General features: G+C 36.4%; 1 protein-coding gene across 1 annotated transcript in view; it reads left to right on the plus strand.

Annotated features, from left to right (window-relative positions):
- Positions 1-24,766, plus strand: part of ABI3BP (ABI family member 3 binding protein) — a 263,443-nt gene that overhangs the window by 139,603 nt on the left and 99,074 nt on the right. Inside the window, exons 13-25 of the mRNA XM_060150668.1 lie at positions 10,224-10,289; positions 11,347-11,421; positions 11,978-12,052; positions 13,022-13,096; positions 14,215-14,286; positions 15,069-15,143; positions 19,526-19,567; positions 20,407-20,454; positions 21,413-21,493; positions 21,938-21,985; positions 23,068-23,130; positions 23,246-23,320; positions 24,019-24,066. Coding sequence (XP_060006651.1) covers positions 10,224-10,289; positions 11,347-11,421; positions 11,978-12,052; positions 13,022-13,096; positions 14,215-14,286; positions 15,069-15,143; positions 19,526-19,567; positions 20,407-20,454; positions 21,413-21,493; positions 21,938-21,985; positions 23,068-23,130; positions 23,246-23,320; positions 24,019-24,066 — 843 coding nt within the window. The remainder of the gene's footprint in view (positions 1-10,223; positions 10,290-11,346; positions 11,422-11,977; positions 12,053-13,021; positions 13,097-14,214; positions 14,287-15,068; positions 15,144-19,525; positions 19,568-20,406; positions 20,455-21,412; positions 21,494-21,937; positions 21,986-23,067; positions 23,131-23,245; positions 23,321-24,018; positions 24,067-24,766) is intronic.

A 24,766-nucleotide genomic window follows, 5' to 3' on the forward strand; every position in this document is an offset into this window, starting at 1 on the left:
TGATTGAGTGAAATAGTTTCCTTTTTAAAAAATAGATTTTTCTCAATTAAAGAGTTTTTGCATTTACGTCTTTTCTTTGATGTCTAGTGGTCAACTAAAGAAAATATTCAGCATGTGAGAATTATAAGAAAACCTCAAAAACCATTTTGTGTGATTACTTCTATGATTTTTGTTTTACTTATTTGTATTTTAATTTTGTGAACCTTCTAGTGGTGATTTTTTTGAGTATATGTAATTAGTATATAATGTAGTTAGAAGTTCATGTAATGATGTTAAACACACCCCCATTCGGTGGTATCCTCCAGAAAGGAGTCCAGCACAGGATTGGTTTGAGAAAGGATGAGAATGAGCCTACAGACACATAGATCTTAGTCAAATGATCCTTTCTCTGGTGAGTGTAATTGATTCAGATCTTAGCAAAAGATACAAGGATGGCATCAAATGAAGTAAGCATGTCTGTTACGGTCCTCCTTAGTTTACTCACGTGGGAAAACACTTATAAATTGGTTATAGTTGTCAGCCAATACAGAGAAGCCTTAAATTAGGTCTTTCTAAGCCTTGATTCCCCATGTCACTGACCCTGAAATTCTAGTGCCATTACTCAATGTGGGTGCAAGAACACCTTCAGAATTCAGGTCACCTGAGTCTAAAATCCAGGCTCTGGGTGGACTTTCATACTGAGCCTCTAGTTCTGTTAACACAGAGGCACAGCTGCACTGCAGACTGTGGAACAATGCTAGTCTGTGGGCGTGTGTGATGGTTTATCTGCTGCACTGTGGCCCAGCTGGCCTGACCCCCACGTCCTTTACAAGTATCACGTCTTCCAAACCAAAGACTGTTGGGGCCCACTGAGTTAGTAGAACACTTAGGTCCCTTTTATCTCTCAACTTCTGGGCTGTAAACACAGGGCATATAAGGTCTTCCTGGTTTCTCTTGAGCAGCCTCTAGATTTTTGGTGTTTATGATTATTTAAGAGCAAACTGACCAAAACCTCCAGGAAACCACTTATGAAATTTCAATGCCTAGGATATGAATTATATATAAGCCTGAATTGAAGCAAGCTTTCGGGGGGTAGGGAAAATATGTTTGCAGGTGAATGTTGTAGAGTTACAAAGAGACAAAGATAGATGAGATTGGAATTCCCAGTAAAAGAAATGTTCCTTTTGCCTTAATTACAGAAAAGGAATATTCTGGTTTTGCCCGGTGGAGTATGAATAGTTGCTAATGCCGCAGGAAGCAGTTTCATTATTCAGCTGCTTCCCTCCTGCTAGGGCCACCTTAGGCTGCCAGAGAACTTCCAAAAACTGTCGACTGCCAGCTGTCTCTAGATGAAGTGTGTGGGCCTGTCATGGGCTGTAACAGTTCAGTCGGTATGATTGCAGGCATACGCATAAGCCACAGAAACTTCCTAGCCAGCCCTTACAACACTGAATTGTTATGACTGGGTTACTTGGTATGATGTTTGGAGAGAGAGCATTGGCATCACCAGGGAGCTTGTTAGAAAGGCAGAATCTTGGGCTCTACTTCAAATCTGTTGAATCAGGATCTGCTTTTTAACAAGATCTCCAGGTGATTTGTGTGAGTATTAAAGGTTAAGAAGCACTGCCTTAACACTGTAGTCTGTAATACTTCACATGGTACAGATAAGAAGCATCGAATGTGGTCAGTTATAGGACAGGAGGCCTGAAATCAATGTAAAATTGGTTTCTTAAAGTGGGCGATTAAGTATTTCTTTTTTCTGCTAATATTTTTAACACTCCCATCTACCTCTTGTATAAATGTTCTGTGGCATCTTCCTAACGTGTTAAATTTCAAATTAAAATTCATCAAATGTGTTACTTGTGATTTAAAGAGTTGGTATATTCACACAACCATTTTATTCATTTCACCCTTTGGTTCTCAATTGATCTTGTGTGAATTTACACAGGCACTAAGTTTCTATTTCCTATTTAGTTTCAACATATATGATTATTGTATTTTCCAGTTACTCACATGGCTTCCTAATGCAATTATTTGAGAATTAAGGAGAGAGAGAGGCAGAGATAGTACTTGAATGCCAGTCCATAAAATCATTGGTCTCATTTTTAGTTGTTACATCTTTTGAAGAAATGATATATTTCAGCTGGTATTAATGACATTATTATAGCGAAATGAACATATTTTGTTTTCTCTCTTGGCATGCAATGCATCTGTATTTACTATGTCAATTGCCTCCAGCCAAAGACCACCAGGAACACACCTGTATTTGAACAGAGTTAGGTTTATTTACTTTTTGTAACAATGGAGAATGCAGACCATGAGGAACTGTGGATCTGTTAGTAAGAGGATGTTATGGGATTTAGTCTTGTGTTAGGTGATCCTGGGGAGTGTTTAAGGAAGTGAAGCTTTGCTCTGAATTGGATGCTGTCTGAAAATAGGAATAATTTGTGACAGAATATCTTAAGAATTCTTAACTAGAAGGCAAGAAAAGAAGAGTGAGACTAAAGCTGTGACTGGTAAAGATATTAGCCAGAATATGAGGACAGTAATTTTTGTGTTCATGCGTTTGTGTCCCACACAGTTACAGAATGGTCTTGTTTTTGTCTTGGTCCATCTTTGTCACCAAGTGAACTTGTCTGATGTTGATGTTCTTTTCAATTGTCGATGTTCCGTAGGTGAACACAACAGCCTAGCTGTGAGTGCCTGACCAGCACCTGGATGCCAGGGGCTGCTTGTTTCTTTATCAACCATTAAACGTGGTTTATCAGTACCTTTTGTAAAACTCATTTTCCTTCAACGTTTACTGGATTTGTTTTCCACATTTACTTCATACTCTGTATCAAATAATCAGAATGCATGCTCTTAAAAAGATTTCTGTATTACTTTTGTCAATAAAAAGTTATGTGGAAATTCTAACTTGCATGTCGAATATTGAAATCATTTCAGTAGTTGATGGCAAGAGTGGGACAGGGTATTTGGAATTTGGAGTGTCCTAGGAAATCTGAGAAGTGCAGTCATCAAACATACTCTTCCCTACTTTTAGTCTATTGGCCCCAATCCTTCATTAGGGCTGCATTTTGTGATCTCATTATTTGGAATTGTACTTCGTTTAAACCTTCTCTAAAGTATGTTCAAGTGGGATTGACTGATTTTGCTTTCCTTAGCAAATCCACCTTTTCTTAAAGGACAGAAAGGAAATTATAAAAATATGCTCTTTAACTATATGCCAGAATGTAAACTTATTTATAAATTCTAAATTAAAAGAAAGTTGGCCATATTTTAGAAATACTTAAGTGCTTATAACAATCATTCAGAAAAGTCCATCTTTCTGGTGATGCAATAGAATTGGTCTTATGTTCTACTGGAAGGTAGCCAGTAGAACATGGTTGGAGAAGGAGGATAGAAATCAATGTTCTGTTTCTGGCTTGCTAATGCTATCAGTGTTAAGCGTCCTTAATTTACTAGGTCATCTCCTTAAAAGACCATCATTTAGTACCAGGAGGGATTTGAACCTTAATCAAATAAAAAAAATGGTTTCTTCATATAACCCTAGATGATCCAGTGTGCTTATTTGCATCCTTAGAAAACTCTCCAGCCTGTTCTTCCCCTAGCATGCCCAGACAAACTGACTTTTCCCTCTAATTATACAGTAACTTATTACTAAGATGACAGTTCCTTCTGGCATAATTATTTCCCCTTGAGCAATAAACAGTTATCTTTAGAGACTTCCCTTGACAAAACTGAGGATGGTCCGCCTCAGTCTTTTCATTAGAGTCCACTTTGGGAGCTCCCTTTAGGAGTTCATTACTAATTATTTTCAGTGTTTCATTCTTTCAGTACTTTGTAGAACTTTAGTAAATTGCTATATGCACTTAAGCTCTATAAATCATTTAAAGCCTTGAAAGCTGAAGTGATCAGCATGCCTGAGGAGTGGTATACTGGTTGGAAAGTTTCGGCCACAAGTGGTTTGCTCACAGTGGTTGAAAAGAGGTTGAACTCTGCATTTGGACCTTATTGTCTTCCTATGAGGTGTTGATTAGCATAGATCTGGCCCACCAGACTGAATTAAGCCCTAGAGAGGAGAAAAAATAGGAATAAATGGTGGTGTTGATGCTTTGAGATCAGGAAAATAGAATTTAAGTATAGCAGATGGTTTACAGATTTACGGTGGCCTCTTAGAGATTTACAGCTGCAGCCTTTGGTTTTGCTTCATGAGCATTTTCTTGCAGGCAATATATTCACAAATTTCAAGGCCAACCGGAAAGGTATTTTATTTTTCCATGATATGAAGAGAGCTTTATGTACTTATTTAAATGGTACTGAGAACTCTGTGTGTGGTGTTTATAACTGCTTTTCTCATCCAGCTACTTATTGATGGTCCTGTTGTTTTTTCCCCTTGTGTCTTTATATGTGTGTTTAGGATTCTATTTCCATGGCAGGGTATGGCCACGCAAGCATATGGCAGGTAATTGTGTAGTAGAGGGAGAGATTTGTGTGCACGCATATGTGTGTTATAAAATAATTAAAGGATCTGTTCATTTATCCTCATCTATCCTTACTAAGAGCATAAACTACCCAACTGTCAAGCTCATTGTTATTTGTTCATTGTAATGGAAATCTAGCCGATTATTAATTCCATTGAGTCTTCCCATGTACAAGGCTCTGGGGTAAACCTTGAAGACCATAAAGAGCATGACAGGCACAGTTTCTATCCTAATGAGGTCACGAGGTCTTTCATCTAAGAATTTATGTTTAAAAAGGAGTCTTTATACATATGCAGTCGAATATTATTCACCGTAAAAAAAAAAGATGGAATAATGCCATTTGTAGCAACATAGATGAACCTAGAGATTATCATACTAAGTGAAGTAAGTCAGACAGGGAAAGACAAATATCATACGATACTACTTATATATGGACTCTAAAAAATGATACAAATGAACTTATTTACAAAACAGAAACGGACTCACAGACATAGAAAACAAACTTATGGTTAACAAAGGAGAAAGGGGGTGAGGAGGGATAAATTAGGAGTTTGGGATTAGCAGATACAAACTACTATATATAAAAGAATTAGGGACTTCCCTGGTGGCACAGTGGTTGAGAGTCCGCCTGCCGATGCAGGGGACACGGGTTTGTGCCCTGGTCCAGGAAGGTCCCACATGCCGTGGAGCGGCTGGGCCTGTGAGCCATGGCCACCGAGCCTGTGCGTCCGGAGCCTGTGCTCCGCAACAGGAGAGGCCACAACAGTGAGAGGCCCACGTACAGCAGAAAAAAAGAAAAAAAAAAAGAGTTAAACAACAAGATCCTACTGTATAGCACAGGGAACTATATTCAATATCTTGTAATAAACTATAAGGGAGAGTGGGAGGGAGATGCAAGAGAGAGGAGATGTGGGAATATATGTATATGTATAGCTGATTCACTTTGTTATAAAGCAGAAACTAACACACCATTGTAAAGCAATTATACTCCAATAAAGATGTTTAAAAAAAAAACTATAAGGGAAAAGAATCTGAAAAAATACATATATATATATACATATATATGTATATATATGTATATATATATATCTGAATTACTTTGCTGTACACCAGAAGCTAGCACATTTTAAATCAACTATACTTCAATAAAAAAAATAATAAATTTAGAAACAGTCCAACAAAAAAGTCTTTCACATAGTTATTAATATTCATGGAATTTGAATAAGATAAATTGATGAATTCTTGATCATTGTAAAGGCCTTGTCTGTGTGCCATCATATGTTTCCAGAGCAATATCAAAGTATTTTTATTATGGAATTTGCATCTAATCAGTTTTTTAAAAGTAAAAATAAAATGTACAGCCAACAAAACATAATTTAGCAATGTAGTTTTAGGAAGTTATAAGCAAATGAGAAAATTGTAGTGTGGCTTATTTCATATTATTTTTTTCTCTGAAAAATATAAAAATAAAATTTAGTTATCGTGATTATAAGCCATTACTGTTTTTTGAAAGAAACTAAAATTGCTTTTTATAGCCTTTGAATTGAACTGCCTATTTTACTAGCATTAGACTTCCCCTACAAATTTTAGTCCCATTTATATTCTGTGAATGCAAGATTAGAAAGAGTGCTTAATGACAAATGGCTGGAGAATGTCACCCACTAAAGTAAACATGGGTGACAGAAGATGTTCGCCTCTAAACAATAATGCATGATGGCATGTAGAGTCTAAAAAATAGAAGGGTTTACCCCTCTTAGCTATTTATCAATTTTATAGCTGGAGAAGCCCTTTAAAAACCAGGGATACCAAAGCATTTCCTGTGTTTCATTCTGGTATAGAAAGAAGTATATTTACAAGAGTTTTGTGGGGGGTTTTGTTTTTTTTGGTTTTTCTTAAATTTTATTTTTTTTATACAGCAGTTTCTTATTAGTTATCCATTTTATACATATTGGTGTATATATGTCAATACCAATCTCCCAATTCATCACACCACCACACCTCCCCCTACCAGTTTCTCCCCTTGGTGTCCATACATTTGTTCTCTGCATCTGTGTCTCAATTTCTGCCCTGCAAACTGGTTCATCTGTACCATTTTTCTAGGTTCCACATATATGCGTTAATATACGATATTTGTTTTTCTCTGTCCAACTTACTTCACTCTGTATGACAGTCTCTAGATCCATCCATATCTCTACAAATGACCCAATTTCATTCCTTTTTATGGCTGAGTAATATTCCATTGTATATATGTACCACATCTTTTTCATCCATTCATCTGTCGATGGGCATTTAGGTTGCTTCCATGTCCTTGCTATTGTAAATAGAGCTGCAATGAACATTGAGGTGCATGTGTCTTTTTGAATTATGGTTTTCTCTGGGTATAAGTCCAGTAGTGGGATTGCTGGGTCATATGGTAATTCTATTTTTAGTTTTTTAAGGAACCTCCATACTGTTCTCCATAGTGGCTGTATCAATTTACATTCCCACTAACAGTGCAAGAGGGTTCCCTTTTCTCCACACCCTCTCCAGCATTTGTTGTTTGTAGATTTTCTGATGATGCCCATTCTAGCTGGTGTGAGGTGATACCTCATTGTAGTTTTGACTTGCATTTCTCTAGCAATTAGTGACATTGAGCAGCTTTTCATGTGCTTCTTGGCCATCTGTATGTCCTCTTTGGAGAAATGTCTATTTAGGTCTTCTGCCCATTTTGGATTGGGTTATTTGTTTTTTTAATATTGAGCTGCATGAGCTGTTTATATATTTTGGACATTAATCCTTTGTCTCTTGATTCGTTTGCAAATATTTTCTCCCATTCTGAGGGTTGTCTTTTCATTTTGTTTGTAGTTCCCTTTGCTGTGAAAAAGCGTTTAAGTTTCATTAGGTCCCATTTGTTTATTTTTGTTTTTATTTCCCTTGCTCTAGGAAGTGGATCAAAAAAGATCTTGCTGTGATTTATGTCAAAGAGTGTTCTTCCTATGTTTTCCTCTAAGAGTTTTATAGTGTCTGGTCTTACATTTAGGCCTCTAATCCATTTTGAGTTTATTTTTGTGTATGGTGTTAAGGAGTGTTCTAATTTCATTCTTTTACATGTAGCTGTCCAGTTCTCCCAGCACCACTTATTGAAGAGACTGTCTTTTCTCCATTGTATATCCTTGCCTCATTTGTCATAGATTAGTTGACCATAGGTGCATGGGTTTATCTCTGGGCTTTCTATCCTGTTCCATTGATCTATCTTTCTGTTTTTGTGCCAGTACCATACTGTCTTGATTACTGTAGCTTTGTAGTATAGTCTGAAGTTTGGGAGCCTGATTCCTTCAGCTCCGTTTTTTTCCCTCAAGACTGCTTTGTCTATTTGGGGTCTTTTGTGTTTCCATACAGATTGTGAATTTTTTTGTTCTAATTCTGTGAAAAATGCCATTGGTAGTTTGATAGGGATTGCATTGAATCTGTAGATTGCTTTGGGTAGTAGAGTCATTTTCACAATATTGATTCTTCCAATCCAAGAACATGGTATATCTTTCCATCTGTTTGTATCAAGAGTTTTGTAAAGAAGTCAAGAGTGGTTGATTTTTGGAGAACTCTAGTTTCCACCCTGTCCTATCCTCTGACATCCATTACTTCAGAGTCAAAAACTCTTGTTCGACCCACGAAATGAGGTAGTAGTGTGCTTCTCAGAGCTGCCCAAACAACATAAAACTTCCAGCGAGTGGTGTTTGTGTGTTTTTAGCACTCAGCTATCAGAAACTCCAGAAATAAAAATATCAGGGACCAAACCTGCTGGCAAACATGTGATTTTAATCTTAATTATATTTGAGAAAATGTTTGGAAGTAAGAGGTCCCTGACAGTTGGGAACTTTCAGATGTGAGTCACGATTGCCAGAGGATGATGGAAGGAGGGCTTCTTTCTCCAGGACAGTGTCTTCTGGGAATAACTTGAGGGAAGATGGAGGCCTGGCTTGGAACCTCCAGGATGTAAGGTCCTTGTTAATATGGAAAAGAAGTAGAAAGAGGGTGAATAAATATCATCTCTTGGAATAGAGTACAAGAATATAAGAAAGTTGGTCCAGTGTCACTAGATGGACGGGAAATGTGGGAGTTAGGATAACATATAGACAGTATGGTGTTTTTCAAAAGCAACAGTATAAAATATAAATAAGTCAGCTATTAATTCACAATTTCTTACCTAGTACAAGGGGTTTAAATACAAGTTGGTAACGTTTTCCTGATTTGTCTAGTAGTTAGAGCGAGCTGACTTTGCTGGATCCATGATTTGAAATTGGCTTAAAGTGAACCTAAGATCAGCAGCTGCCAACATTTTTGTCCTTTGAAAGATGAGTCATTCTTATCTGACCCTTTAAAACTGTAGCTAGACTAAAGAAAGCTTTACATTGCAAGGTAATAAATTTACTCTTGGGATATCTGCATATTTTAACTCATAATATTCTTTCTTTTTTTGAAGATTTTGCAAAGCAGTAGATTCACCTTCACAAACTGAAATATATTTCCTGCCTCTTTTGTATGCAGTGCAATATAATTACCCTCTCTGCATATCAGACTGTGTCGCAGGCTCTGATCTTAGCTTCCCTACAGCTTCAACTAGCAATGGTTCAGTATCATTACATTGTCACTAACTTGCAAGTAGCCCCAATGTGTAAATTTTCCCATGAGCTCCTGCCTTTATAGTTTATTTCTGTACAGCCGTTTTCAGTGGGCAAGGGAAGTGACACCTGCCTCCTGACAGTTCATGCTTCCTCTATACCTCTCATTACCATGGTGACGGCTCTTTGTACAGAAATGCGAACTTTCTAATTTTGATGCTGTTTTTGCTTGCAAATTCAACTCTTAAGTGAACGTGAAAATTATCCCTACATTAAAATCAAGCTGTATTGTTAAGGTCACCCTACTTTTCTTTATGTAGAATATAAAACTTATCTTTAAACCCACCTAGATTATAGATGGGCTTTTGGCTCCATGGAGGAATGTAGAAAGCTGCCTCTAGGTAAAATGGCAGGAAGGATGGGACAAGAGGAAGGTGCTGGTCTTAACTCTGCCATTCCTGGCCCTGCTAATGGAATGGGAAATACGTCGAATTTGACAGTCCCAGTGCGTGACCACTAGCAAATGTCCTCTTCCCAGTGAATCTCAATTTTATCATCTAGAAAATGGAGATACTACCCCATTGTCCATAACGTGGGGCTAATGTCTACCTCACCTATATCTCAGGGATGTTAAGAGAGTTAAATAAGTTGATATATGAGAAAACGCTGTGCAAACTATAAAGTGCTGTACAACCTGCAAAGTGCTGTGCAAACTGTAAAGTACTATCCAGACATCATGATGGTAACTTTTACTAAGTACAAAGACTAAGCTGTAGTCTCTGTGCAAATTACCTCAGTGTGACTGCTGTTTCCTTCTTTGGAATTCTCAAATTGCCATCTGATTTCATTTATGTCTGTACTCTTTGAAGCTATTTGATTTACAGCTGGTACTACTTCCTTGTAAATAGCACTATGCTCACATCACCCTAGGGGTCAGTGTCAGGGCTCACTGCATAAAGGCCTTTAGTTCAGGGCAAGAAGGACTAGAGGCAAGTCTTTTAGTGATTGCTTACACGTTGCTGACATGACCAGTAGCCCACAGCCAAAGCTCACTAACACCTACATGAAAATGTCCTCTTTCAGCCAGCATGAATATATGTCATGAAATCTTTTAAAATTAAAATTAACGTCTTCTTTTTTGTTCTACCTTTTCTTTTAAAAGCCACTTATGATGTTTTCTCAAGCCCTACAACATCAGATGAGCCTGAAATATCAGAGCCCCACACAGGTACACCCAGCCTCTCAATTCTTTTTTTTGGATGCCAGGTATTCTGACAATACTGCACCTAGTTCTCCCTTTCATTTTTGCCGAATGAAAAAGTGCGCTCTCTAGAGCTCCACAGGAGAGACAAGGCAATCTGTGTCAGGGAGATGAATTCTACCCACCTCTCCCAGTGAATGATTATTTCTTCACATCCATCAGTAAATAAACTCTGCCACATGTGGGAGATGCAGATAGATTAGGTTGCCACTGAGAAACAGTAAAATAATGGCCTATCTCTCTGTTGTTCAGAGTCATTCTAGAAAGCTTTTAGATTCTTAGTTTTCCCTGGTGTAGTGGTTCTCCAGTGGGGGTGATTTTGCTCCCTTCCTCCTGAGGAAACATTCGGCCATGGCTAGATATACTTTTGGTATCTGGGGAATAGTGCCAAGGTGAGAAATCTGTCTCTCGAGCAATCATGTCACTCATTTGTCTATAGAAGTTCAGTTGGGTCTAATGTTTGGCATTCACTTACTGATCCATCTGTGGTGAGTTTAATTCAGTCCAGTAGTTCCTTCTAGCAAGTATTTATTGAGCACTTACTAAACTAGGTACTGCAGGAGATTCAAAGTATATAATACTGGTCTCTGCCACACAAAGACATATGTCTGGTATTTGTGTGCGTGTGTGTGTAGCCTTATCTTAGCTCTATTGGTGCCATGATAAATAAAGGCAAATAATTTTAAATAGTAGCAGAAAATGTTAAGAAATGAAATAGAATGCTAAGAGTAGATTCAGCTAGCAGTTTAAGAAACAGAGGGAAGGAACCAGAAAAACCAGTTGAAAACAGTTCAATATAGGAAACATTGTTTTATCATGGTTTAACATTTGAAGTTTGCATGTTTTTAAAAATGAGGTCATCTTCAACTCCTAATGAATCACTAGTTTTCAAATGTTGGTCAGCAATCTCTCAAGTGTTCTTGATATTTTTCCCTATTTGAGGCATAATTTATTACTCTGGAATTTGTATTTTATTCCTGGGGCCTTCTACTGCTTTTAAAAATGTTGACATTTATTCCAACAGCAACAAGCGATCCATTTCTGGATTCTTTCCCATCTAAAACTTCTAGAACTCTTGAACAGCCAAGGGCAACACTGGGTAATGTTTTTAACAGAAAAATTGTGCTTTGTTTTCCATCGAAAGAAAATCCATGTAAATGCCTTTCTTCCAAATGACCATTTAATTCCATCACATCTAATCATTTATTTCTTTCCTATTTCTGAATATAATATATATTTTTTCCTGTAATGCAGGCATCTTATGTTCCATTTTGGGCTCTCTCTCTCTTTTTTCTTTTTAAACGGTAATAGATGATATTTTTTCCATCCTTAAAGGAATGAAAAGCTTTGAAAACTGCATGGACATCTTCATCATCCATGTCCTCCCATCTCGTGTGTTTGTGGCCTGTATCACCTCTCTTCCATGCATTGAGTCTGCCTCGAGTCAGCTACTGAGCAATCTCATTCTGACCTTTTCTCCACTTTAAATTATCATTTCATCCACCAGCTTTCAAGACAACATTCATGCATTTTTCATCCTTCATCATGTCCTTGTAGCATGTGCTTTGTAACACCATCTAAAAGCATGCTGAAACTCTTAAAATACCTCATTTTAACTGGAATTATTTGGTGGGATGGGGTGTTTGTGTTTTCAGCTCCGAGTGAAACACCATTCGTTCCTCAAAAACTGGAAATCTTTACCAGTCCTGAAATGCAACCTACAACACCTGGTAACTAATGACATTCGTATAGTTGTGTACTTTGAAAGAATGGATAAAGTGACAAAAAGAATCAGTCATGTGTTGGCCTTTTCAGAATATTTTCAGTAGTAAACATTTCCCTTCATTCTCTACCATGAACTTCTTCAAAGAACTGGGGTATCTGTCCTACTTAGCCTTGTGATAATCCTCGAAGAATTTTCATAATCTTGGTGTCTCTGTATTTTTTTAATTGAGGTAAAATTAATATATAACATTAGTTGCAGGTGTATGACATAAAAATTCAGTCTTTGCATACATTATTTTGAAGTATTATTCCCTTTCTTCTTGTTATTCCCTATACTTCTTTCAAATTTGCCACTGGAAAATAACAGCAAAATTATAGATAATAATTATTTTAAAATACATTCCCTTCAGTTAGTATATTTAGATACCACTTGGTCAGACTGTTTTTCTCCAAGTAGCCTAAGTATAAAGAGCATCAAGTAGGCTCTGCAATCCTGGATGTGATAAAGAAAGATGAATAAAAGAGTAAAACACATATATTCTATAATAGAAAATTATTGGAATAATGAAGTTCGTTAACTCCTGGTGAGGTTAGTAGTGAGATATAGAATTAAAGAAGTTCTGAACCTTCCATTCTCTAAATCTCAAATATTTATGCTTCTCCCGTGCTGTTCAGTAAATCACCTTTTGAGTTCTTAACTGTACCTTGTGTTCTTAAATCCCACAAGGGTCCTCCCTTTCCAGTACAGTTAAGTGAACAATGTACCTTCAATTCTCATATAGAATTTAATTTCTTTTGACTCAATCAACACTTATTGAGCACCTACTGTGTATAAAACACAGTGCTGGGCATTCTAGGGATACAAAGAAATAAAAAGCAGTTCTTGCCCTCAGGAAGTTTACAAGTTTACAGTTACAACCTGACTGACCCCTGGGAAATACCATTTATCAAAGCTATATTAAATCTTCTTTCAGCTCCCCTGCAAACTACATCTGTCCCTTCTACACCTAAACGACGCTTCAGGCCCAAAACACCAAGAACTAAACCTGGTAAATAACTGTCTCTTTAACCTTTCAGGATATTTAATTCCAAATAGATAATGTCCATCTACTTACAAAAAGAAACGATTCTATAGATTAAACATTCTCTGTAAAATTTGGAATTGACTGAAGATGAATAATTAATGTAAAATAACAAGGATCAAACATTTTCAATAAGATCTTATTGAAAATTATGTGAATGATGTTCTTTTTTTCTGGGAAATACTCTTCTTTAATCAAAGTAATACATAAAGATTTTTTTTTAAAGTACTACAAGGCCTAGATTGAACAAGAGGAGTCCACTGCCCTACCCTATTCTACGCTTGAGACCCATTCTCCAATTCTTTAGCATGTTTCTTTTGTATTTACCTCCACATTTCTAAGTAATATGCTGCTGTTTCTTGTTAGATCAATTTTAGTGAATGATGTTCTTGCATGCAAATTTTGGTATAAACATAGAAACAATTCCTACTGTCACAGTGATATATACTGTAATTTATTTTCCTGGCATGCATCTGAGTTTAAGTGTTATTAGGCAGACAGTTCCTGTTTTCGTTGCCTACTACTATGTTTTCGGTTTTGCACTAGGGCGATGGCTGAGATGCAGAGGACATGACTCTGGCTTTCCAATTGCTTGTATTTTTTTTTTTTAAGATTATATCATGAACAATGAGAGCAATGTAAGATTATACAACCTGCTTGTGAAGCTATAATACTGTGTGGAAGCTCAGAAAAAGAAAGTCAAGTTGAGGATGTAAGCCTCAGAATGTGTGTAGGGTTTAGAGGAAAAGGAGAGGGGAACAACATATATTATGGCACAGAGTTTGAGGTAAAGGTAGTTTATCAACCTGGATGTGATACTCTTCATTGTGAAAGAGTACACTCAGAATCATGCTCAACAAACCAGGCTTTGATATTCCATTGCTTATTACAATTTTTTTATAGCTATACTATTATGACTAAATTTTAAAATTCTTTCCCCAAACTTTTACTCACTGCATACTTTGTAAACACTGACTAAATATTACAGGATTTTAAAAAGGTCATTCAGTTCCTCTTTGGAGGATTGTTTTTTTTTATTGTCTCTAGAATATTTTAATATATATTTTTTTCCTTTCCACCACCAGAAAGAACCACAAGTCCTGGAACAATTACATCTAAAATTTCTAAAAGCCCTGAACCTACACGGACAACACTGGGTAACAATATGTCCTTAGTAAATATGTTACTTCATTTCACCACGGAAAGTCCAGTATGCCAGCTTTTCTGTAATGTCTCAATCACTGTTCTAATTGGATCATTTCAGCAGTACTAAATTATCTCGTAGTGCACATCTACTCCATGACTTTCATGGTTTTGGATAGCTGGCCATGTGGTGGTTGATGTGAACTCAGCATTTAGACATCATCCTGTACCCTGGAGAGCCGTTAAACCACTGATGATTTCTCATCTTCTATGCAACCATTGTTTTTAAAGCTGCGTCTTATACACAGTTCTCCATTTTTTTAAGTAAGGCCCTCAAGTTCAACTTCATTTGGCAAAACAGCTTTCTGTTATGGTGTTAGTAAAAATTTCTTTATGCCGTAGATCATAACATTATACCTATCAGTAAATATTAATTTTAAAACATTTCTCTTTTCTGATGCTTAAAGATTTAGATGTGGCTGAGAAATGTGAAATAAGGTGCAAAATCATTACACTGATTTTGGTTTTCTAATCATGGGTTAAAAATCACTGTCTTTGGGTAGTGTGGTGACTAGTGACAATGCTATTTCTCTTGAAATGCTTTTTCAAAAAGATGAAAATTTATTACTGTATTTTCATTAAATGGTGCTCTGTGAAGTATTATTTTAATGGAATCCAAAATCATCCAAGATGATGGGTTTATAGCACTTGAGGTATAGGTTTTCCTTTTGAGGTTTTAGACACTGAAATGACTAATTATTGATTTGTTGATTCTTTTGTTTCTTTATTTTTCCAGCTCCCAGTAAAACACAGTTTATTTCTTTGAAACCTAAAATCCCTCTCAGTCCAGAAGTGACACCCACCAAACCTGGTAATTACCCTGAGCTTTATTTTGATATTCCAAAAGTAGGGTTGAAAAGTTATTTTATGCCACTCTTTGGAGCAAGAACTTTTGATTTGCATCTTGGTATTTGATATAACTTTCCATGAAAAGAGTGAAAGTGTGATGAAATGATGTCGTTTATAGCCAACTCCTCTGATATTATCATAGCATCTCTCTGAGCTGTGTGGTGTTTCATTATGTTCATGACCATCACAGAGAAAGCACAGAAATAGAGTGGTGGGAAGGATTGAGGACTCCCTTGTCTAGGACTGTGAAATAGTTTCCAGTGCCAAAGTTGATTGGAATTCAGATCGCACTAAACAGTAGCCTTTCAGCTGAGAAGTGGAGAAGTCTTTCCATCCCCTAAGAACTCTGCCTTGTTGGGGGCCTTCTCAGTTCTCGGACTGCATGACTAGCAATGGTTGTATTTCCCTAATGTTCTATAGCTTCTTTCTAAATTGGGTCTGATTTCCAAACACTGACTTCTGTTTACTTCTCAGGAGACATTAATGATGTTTTGCTGAAGAAAAGAGGGGTTTTTCTCTTTTCTTCTTTTTTTGCAGGGAGGGGTTATTCTGTGTATGTAATTAAAAACAGAGACAATTCCCTGCACAAGGATTGCAGGACATGTTAAATGATCAAATTGTTTTTTCCATCTATCCAGAATCTCTACAACAGTCTGAAATGTTGATTTATGAGATTATATATGGGGAACTTCATCACAACTCATTATTTTCATCAAAACTTTAACCCCTTAGCTCTGGGAAGAATATATTTCTCACTGTAATATGGATTTTTCATTAATGTATATTTACAAGGTAGGATTATTAAAGCAAGAGGTTTTCTGCTTAAGTGGGCATGATTTGTTTTTTGCAAAGACATGGGTAAGGAAGAAAAGCGTAACTGCTCAGAGAGAGAATTCTCATGACTCCTTTTAAAGAGGCAGTGAGATTTCCAGGTGTTGTAGGTGTCAGAGGGAAAGAAATTATGGATTAGGCAAAGGGAGTATAGTTGATGCTGTGACCAGGGGTGAGGTCTCCAAGTCAGAGAAATGGAATGAAGTATTCTAACTCAGAGAGGTTATTAGGAGAAAGAAGCATAGCTAATAAAACTCAAGAGCCCTAGCAGTTTAAATCATAGAACTCTGACAGTCAGCTATCTGAGAGAAGGATTTCATGTACATTTATTTTAAAATTATGCCCAGAGGACTTTAGAATAAGGTAGTAACTCTTACATTTAAGCTGTATTTTGAATAGGGACCTATTACCAAGCAGCTTGAGAAATATTACTCTATGTTTGGGTCACCAACTTCTTATTTATTTTTTTTTGAATTTTATTTTTTTATACAGCAGGTTCTTATTAGTTATCCATTTTATACATATTAGTGTATATATGTCAATCCTAATCTCCCAATTCATCCCACCACCACCCCCTGCCATTTGGGGTCACCAACTTTAAGTAAATGTTTTTCCAATCTAATTATTTCTGCTGTTACAAGGTAACATTTGAAAACATCAAAAAATGTCTCCTAATGTTTATTACCATTTATTCATGATAAGCTATATTATTACTTTTAGTGGTTTCTGTGGGAATAAAATGTTTCTGAGAGGAAATTCATTAATACAAATCAAGGTGGGAGAGTGTGTTCTTATCACTCTAAGGTATTTGAGCAAAGAGATTTCTTAATTTGACATTTCCCTTTAAAATGGGGGAAATCATTTGGAAGCTAATGGGTTTATATTCCTTTGATTTCTACCTTCTAATCACCTAAGAATAGCCACACTTTTCCCCTAACAGCAAGTATCACCACTTCAGAATCTGTGCCTAAACTTAAGCTAACTCATGTTGACTTTGAGTGGCCTGAGGTGACATAGAGTGATGACTGGTTCTCTATAAACCATTGCTTGGGTTTTAGCTTTTTAAAATGTATTTATTTTATGGCAACCACCACTATAGCTCTGCTAAATACTTCTTTTCCTGCCAAGGTTCAAGAGAGCAAATAAACCACCAAAAGCTTTTTGATTTGAGCCATTCATTGCCTTTCTCAGCCCTCTCCTCACACTCTCCTGTTTTTCTGTTTCACTTTCCATACAGGCTGCTTTTCCTTTGGTTTTCCTTTGTGGTTAAGCTAATGAGTAAAAACCCACATTGGTTTTGGTTTGTTTTATAAGCAGAATCCAGCACTTTCTTGAAAATCCCAGACATCTACCACGTCCCAACTTGTCTGCCTCATCCAATAAGAATTGTTTCCTTCATAGTTAATTATTAAGATTGTAATGACGTTCGGCTCTTCAAGCTTTTAACGATCTGAAAAAAAGGGAGAGACCTCCGATTACAGCTGTTTGTTGTATGCATTTCTCTGACACGGTGGACAGAATAGTAAATTGTACTCATTGCTAGCCACAAATCCATGAGAGGGTTTTAGTTTTCTTTGTTTTGTGCTGAGGTGAGTGGTGTAGTTATTTGCATGCCACTCAGCTTTTTTTATGGAACATTTTTGCACCTTTATCGGTAATACCTTAAGGCTATGAAATAGAGGAAGTCTTATCAGAAGATGTATTTGCTTTTAATAAAAGTATAAAATACTTTTATTATAAATTATAAATTTATAATTTATAATAAATTTATAAATTTAAATAAATTTAAATTTAAATAAATTTAAATTATAAATTTAAATTTTATAAATTTATTATAAATTATAAATAAAGTATAAAATAAAACTGACTTTAATATTTTTATATTCAGGTGAATTGGAAGCTTAATTGATGGGGCTCCATACCTATTTGGCCTCAGTCTCAGGACCTAAAAAATGCTGATTTTTCTTTATAAAATTCAAAAGACAGCATTCTTTGATCTTTGTGAAAGCTAAAAGGTGCTACAAGTACCAAATCTTACTTTTTCACACTTTTAGAAGGCAACTTTGTAGAAATTAAAACCTGAATTACAACCTCAAAGTTTCAAGAGAATTTTTGTTTTTTGCTATTTTCAGATGTGAATGCTTTTTGATATTTATTTTATTTAATTACTGATATCTACTATTTATTTTCCCTTTCTCCTGTAGACTCTGACATTTAGCCACGCCCCCTTCCCTCCCACACACACATTTTTTTACTTTGCCTAGTGTACTTCTATCTCGTACATCACTGCAGCTCTGCCATTCATCTGTTATAATCTATTTCTGACAAGTTCTTGAGAAATCAGAATTCTTTCTTTTGGCCACAGACATTCCAATGAATGATGCTACGTTTCAGTAACACCTTGTGCTATTACGTCTTGCGTTCAGAATAAATGAAAATTCTCTATCCTAATTATTTATTATTATATTTTCTTTTTTAGTTGCTAAAGAGTCACTACATGCTTCCCCCAAACCTTCCATACCCCCTAGTCCAGAAATATCAGAGATAACCCTGGTAAATGTAATATAAGGAATACGTAAGTGCAAAATGATTTAAGTTCTGTTAAGCTGGTCAGTAGGGGCCATATTAATTGGTTTCTTTCTGTAAGAAAAAAAAGTCAAAGAATATTCACTTTGTTTTGTATTTCAACAACTGATTTCCTTTTTTATTTTCTTCTTGAAAGAAAAGAATTCTTTTTGTTCTACAGAATAGGAAACCTCTATTGGATGACCTTCTTTTAAAAAACCCAAATAGACTTTTTAACCAAACTATATTCAGCATGAGGTATAATTTATTTACTGCTAATCTGAATGGCATTGGAGAATTTATCTGTCAGAATATTTATATAATATTGTTATTCAATTTATTCAGCATTTGATGAAATCTGAGACTACTTTCTGACTTCTATTGATTTGATAATTTAAATGGAATACATTTCATGTGTAAATCAATTTGTTCACCAGCAATAGATACTAGTAAATACGGGGAACACCGTATGAACACTTGTGGCCCCTTTTAGACTGTAAGTTCCATTCCTATTATTTGTGAAAGAATATCAGATCCAGTCAGGCTGAAAATCATCCCAAACTAACAGAGCTCAGGCACGGTCACAGGTCTGATGGGTCTGTTGCCTCTTCCCATTTTCTTGGGTGAAACCGACTGTCCTGCATGAAAATAAAATGGCAGGTGAACAACCTCTGAGAGGCTGTACTGACTTCCTTTAATATCTCCTCAGGCACGAGGAGCAGTAGTGGGGAAAATAGCTAAAAATCAACAACAAAAATTAGAATTCTCTATTCTTTCTTCTGTTGTGGTTTGTGGAGAGGCTGCAGGCTGATTGAGCTTTATTTCATAAGCCAATAGAACCTGATGGTTCACCAATGAGAGAACACTTATTATGGTAAAGGACCTTTAATTTCTAGCTTAAATGGTGCTCATCAGCATCCCCTTTGATAATACTTGCTTTCATTGCAGCCCTGGAACCTGAGACTCCACCACCATCACAGCCGCCAATAGGTAATGAAGTTTGCTTTAGTGAGTGAAAAAGAATTCTCTTTCTTTCACACCCTCTATGTTCAACTTTGTGCTTCGCTTTGGCTTTTCAAAAAATTATTTCTTTGTTGTCCTTCAGATCTTTCTTTCAGCCATTTTCACCAGAAGATAAACTCCCTGCCTGTGCTTAAGTGGAAGCTCTGAGACAGCCATGAAAGCCATACTGATTTTGATTTGTCACATTCCTTGTTGTCCCTCCTTGTATTTGAGCACCATGTCCTGAGCTTGTTTTAACCTGGTTATTTCCCATAGAGGACCATGGCTTCCCCAGGACATATTTGTGCTTTCACTTTTAGAGGTGTTTTTCTTACTTTCAAAACTCTAACATTTGCAGACTTTCTTGAAAAGCATTATGGTCTTTCCAGATCTAAATATCCTGATGTGTCACTAGGAAATTCATTAAATGAGAGAAATATAAAAATTCACCCCAGTCTATGTAGCTTCTTTTCCTTCAAGAGAGCAAAAACTGTTCTGCTAGTGCTGTCTTAGCCAGTTATTCACATTTTCCTTCATAACATGAGCTGTTGGTTACTTTATTGCATTTACATCTTCCAAATGAGAGTCATGCCTTTTTTTTTTTTCCATTTCTCTTTCCAAACTTAACTGACCAGCTGCGTTTTTGTTCATTTTGTCTAAAAACACAGGAATCTATTTACATAAAAAAGGAATGTCTTATATGGATAAAAGTTTCACCATTTATGATTGCTCAACTTAGTACTTAAAAATTAAGCATTTTTCATATTTTACTAAAGTTCATCATTTTTCCGTTGATTTTGATTCCTTCTTGATCATTTTTCGTGCAGTCTTAGAACCTGGAACACTGGGAACTAAACCTTCAACAACAACATTAGGTAATGCAGTGAGTGACCTACCTTTTTTTCCTTTTCCTGACTGCTGGCATCTTTATTAACAGGCTCACATTAATGGATTTGTTCATTAATGTCCATTTGTGTGTGTGTGTTCTCTATTCCTCTGGAGAAAAATTTTAAATCCTATAGTCTAAAAATTATATCTCATTCTTTAAAAGTTGCCTTCCCTGAGATAATTTGAGAATTCAAAGCCTTTTTGCACATGTTACTGATTTACAGATTTTTTTTTATTGGAGTATAATTGCTTTACAATGTTGTGTTAGTTTCTGATGTACACTGAAGTGAAGCAGCTATATACGTATCAGTATACATATATCCCCTCCCCCTTGGACCTCCCTCCCACCCCACCCCCCTTCCTACCCATCTAGGTCATCACAGAGCACCAAGCCGAGCTCCCTGTGTTGTACAGCAGCTTCCCACTAGCTATCTACTTTATACATGGTAGTGTATTTATGTCCGACCTAATCTCCCAATTCATCCCACCCTCTCTTTCCTCCACCCCACCCCATGTTGATTTGCAGATTTTTAAATGCTAAGCGAAAAACATTTCCTTTTGAATCTTAGGCCAAATAAATTTTAGTTTTTATCCCTAGTGGCTTCTAAAAGTAACTTTTCTCATGTTCCTGTTAAACATATACCTTCAAAAATGTAATGAGACCGTCTTCTCCAAGCTGTACAAAGTTCTGAATTTTCCACCTCAAAATAGAATAGAGAGATCTTCTGAACAGTTATTGATAAATATTTGGCAAAAAATAAAATAAAAATCCATTATTCAAGACCTCATTTAACTGGGTAAATAATGATAGAAAGTGGCAAACAGAAGGGTGCGTGTCTGCAATAAATCAAAGGGCTTAAATGTGCTTCTAAGATACACGTAGTATTGATGGTCAGTTTGTAGGGCCACCTTTTGTGTATTAACTAGCTGATTTTCTTTCTTCAGCTCCACCAAAGACCAAACGACCAGGTCGTCGTCCCCGCCCTAAAACCACACCTAGTCCAGATGTGCCCAAGTCCAAACCTGGTAAATGTGACGTTCAGGGTTCCAATTAACATAGAAAGTGGAATATGGTAGTTTCTGATATAGTAGCTACCTACCGCCTAAATAGCTGGGCTTTAGGAACCAGTGTAGTTGATTTTTATATTTAAGGATCTATACTTTCTAAATTCACGTTTTATGAATACATTTATCTTTTTATTTGTAGTTATTAAGTATACACAGCAGTAAGCTGGGCCACTAAGTGGATCGTTAAAGTAGGGCACCGTAAAACTTTTACATAAGATGCGTATTCATGGCAGATGAGATGTGGGAAAGCAATAGGGAGAAGAGGGGCAAATGGGAAAAATGAAAAGGAAAATCACATTCAAAAAAAGTACACGGTTTAAGTAAAGATGGAAGAGTAATGTTTCCTTCCTCAAGATGCCGCTTCTTGACATAATTAGTATTTTTGGTGTTTTGCCTCTATAGCTCTGGAACCTGCTACGGTACAACTGGAGCCCTTGGTGCCCACAGTTGGTAATTCTGGTCTCCTCCAATTGCTTTCCCAGGTTGTCACTTTTGCTTTTCCTGCTCTCTGCCCAGGCATGACTGCAATTCTATACACAGTGTCACAGTTTTGTTCTATGCTTTCCCTCACCTTTCCTATCTGGGTCTGAAGAGCCTGAAGATAGGAAACTTCTAGAAGAATTCTGTATGCTAATTCAGGGAAAGTCCATGGTTTTGAACACAACTTCCTGGTTTTCCAGAAACCCTCTGTCCTCCCATCACGTGTCCTCGTGTAGAGAAAACCATCTACTCTTTCTCAGGGACTTCCGTGCTCATCCTGGACTTGGCAAATGGCAATGTTTTATTCCAGTGTCATGATTACCATTTCATTGCTTTACTCATTCAACTTGTAAGACTTTCTCCCTCTTAAACAGCTGCATGAAATAATGGCTCCTTCAGCTTTTCTGTTTCTCTGGGGAATTTTTTTGAGTATGTTTTGATAACCAAAGTCACACACACTGTTCTTTGTCTAGGGTCCAAGATAAAAATAGTATGGTCTTTATAACTTGAGAATATTAAAAGTCTCCAGCTGGTTTTATTGTTTTCAGTCCTAATGCTGTTTTGATTATAATTATTTCATTATAATTTCTCAGCATTCACAATAAATCTGTCACTGGTTTACTTTAGAAAATTCCAGAAATAAATAGCCATGTAACATGCTGTATAATTTCAAGTATCTATGGGTTACTTTCCTGATTTCCTACTGAGCAAGTTTCAGATTTCTACCTTACTGTTTTTATACTGGGGAAAAGAAAAAAAAAACCTATCCAGTAAGAAACAGAACTATTACACTTGTCATTTTAGAAATTACTTATACAGAAAAAAGTCTTCTTATAGTTCTCCTTACTTTTGTTGAGAGACACATTTTGAACATTTCCTGAAGGTTTTTTTCTTTCAGAAAAATCAGTAGGAATGGACACATTTCCCACCCTTCCCACCCCAGGAATTAATTTTGTTGTATATTCACTGAATTTATATAGTATCTTTGCTTGAGCATATGTGTCCTTAATTATTGACAGTTACAGCTGTGACCTTAATACTTTTTTCTTTAGCGTCGAAACCATCCGAAAGACCTAAAACTACACGTAGACCAGATGTACCTCAAATCCAGCCTGGTAATCTCTACTTTCAATGTCTTAATCTATAACTAGGAAAACGGTGTGTAAGTAGCACTAATCTTGACATTCACAGCTCTGACATGACACTAATTATAGCACCTTTTTCCTTCAGATTCAAAATCACCAAAGCAATTACTTCCTAAACCCAAAACCACAGCAAAACCAGATACGCCACCACCTAAATCCGGTAAACAATTTCCAGTGCTTCAGCTTAAGAAGCTTTTTCTTTGGGGATGTTGCTGAAGATGCTTACAGTTTGTCACATCATAAAAGCATAGAAACCCAAATACCATGGTTTTTTTGTTCATTATCTTCTCAAAGTAGCCACACTTGTGTTTCATGTGTTAAATGAACAAATTAATGTTTGGGAAATTAGTAAATTTTATATCGGATTGTCTGATAGATTCCACTCTTAAAGCATTTTTAGGTTCTGTCTTCTCAATTCGGGTTTGTAATGAATAGAAGCCTGGTTTTTCTGTATCTGGAGCATTTTTGAAAGTGATTTTAGCAGCTGCCACTAGGGAGGCTGACCCTGTGTTCTTCCCTTATAGGCACATGGAGATTGGCTTTCTCTAAAATACCTTATTGGCTTTTCAAATGGTACCTATGAACTAAGTGATTTTCTACTAAATAAGAAGATATTATATAATAGTTCTGAAAATTCAGTTGTTTTCCAAGTGACATTTTCTCCTAAGATGCCAATTAGTATAAAATTCTAATTTACTGAGAGCATCTCTCATAATAAATAAGTCTCTCAAGGAGGCAATTTATATCAGCTTAGAATAAACCAAGTTCTGTGTCCTGTGAATTAAGCATCAATGAGCACCTAAAAGTCTAGCTTTCCTTAGTTTTGTTTCCTATATCTGTTTATTTTTTATGGTGCAGTCTTTGAGCCTGTTACATTTGAGAATGAAGCGCCCTCCACAACCATAGGTAACGATGGATGTCTTCCCTCTTGGTCGATGTTTCTCTGAACTTGCCCCTCTCATTTCTGTCACTGTCTGTAGTCTCTTGTGTAAACAGTTGCCATTCATCCTCTTTTTCATTCATTCCCAAAAACTGTTTACTATTTTCAACAAGCACCTTTTTAATATACTTAGGCATTCTTACAGCTGCCGCTCAGCTTACAATCCCTGAATGTTTTTTGTTCTTTGATCATCTTCAGAGATAGTCAGATTGCTTGCAGCACTTGATGTTGGCAAGAGTTACAGGTGCTCTCTCCATCCATCATTCAAACCAGGACATTTTTGAAATCTCTGCTTTTATGTATGTATAATTTATGATGTGGGAGAGGGACAATGAAAAAGCTGGTTGGGGCTTGAGAAAATACAAATTGTCTCTTTCTCGCAAAAGTCCTTTCTTCTTGATTCCATACTGTTCGAATGCAACTGGACCTTTCTGTTGATAAATCCGTCCTGTGGTGTTGAATTCCAAACAAAATAGGGATTTTCCTCTTTTGTTTGAAGGCAATCAGCTTTGAATATTGTTTTGTCCTGTGGTTCTCACTTTCTATCTCTTCCGGATGCCATGTTTTCCTTTAGTTCAGAAGATGTTCTCAGATGTGGCTTAAACCAACTCTGTGCTGTGTTATCTTGGACAGTCAGCAAAAGGCAATCTCCATATAAATGCTTAC

This window comes from Lagenorhynchus albirostris, chromosome 5 (genome assembly GCF_949774975.1).
Source record: "Lagenorhynchus albirostris chromosome 5, mLagAlb1.1, whole genome shotgun sequence".
Taxonomy (NCBI): domain Eukaryota; kingdom Metazoa; phylum Chordata; class Mammalia; order Artiodactyla; family Delphinidae; genus Lagenorhynchus; species Lagenorhynchus albirostris.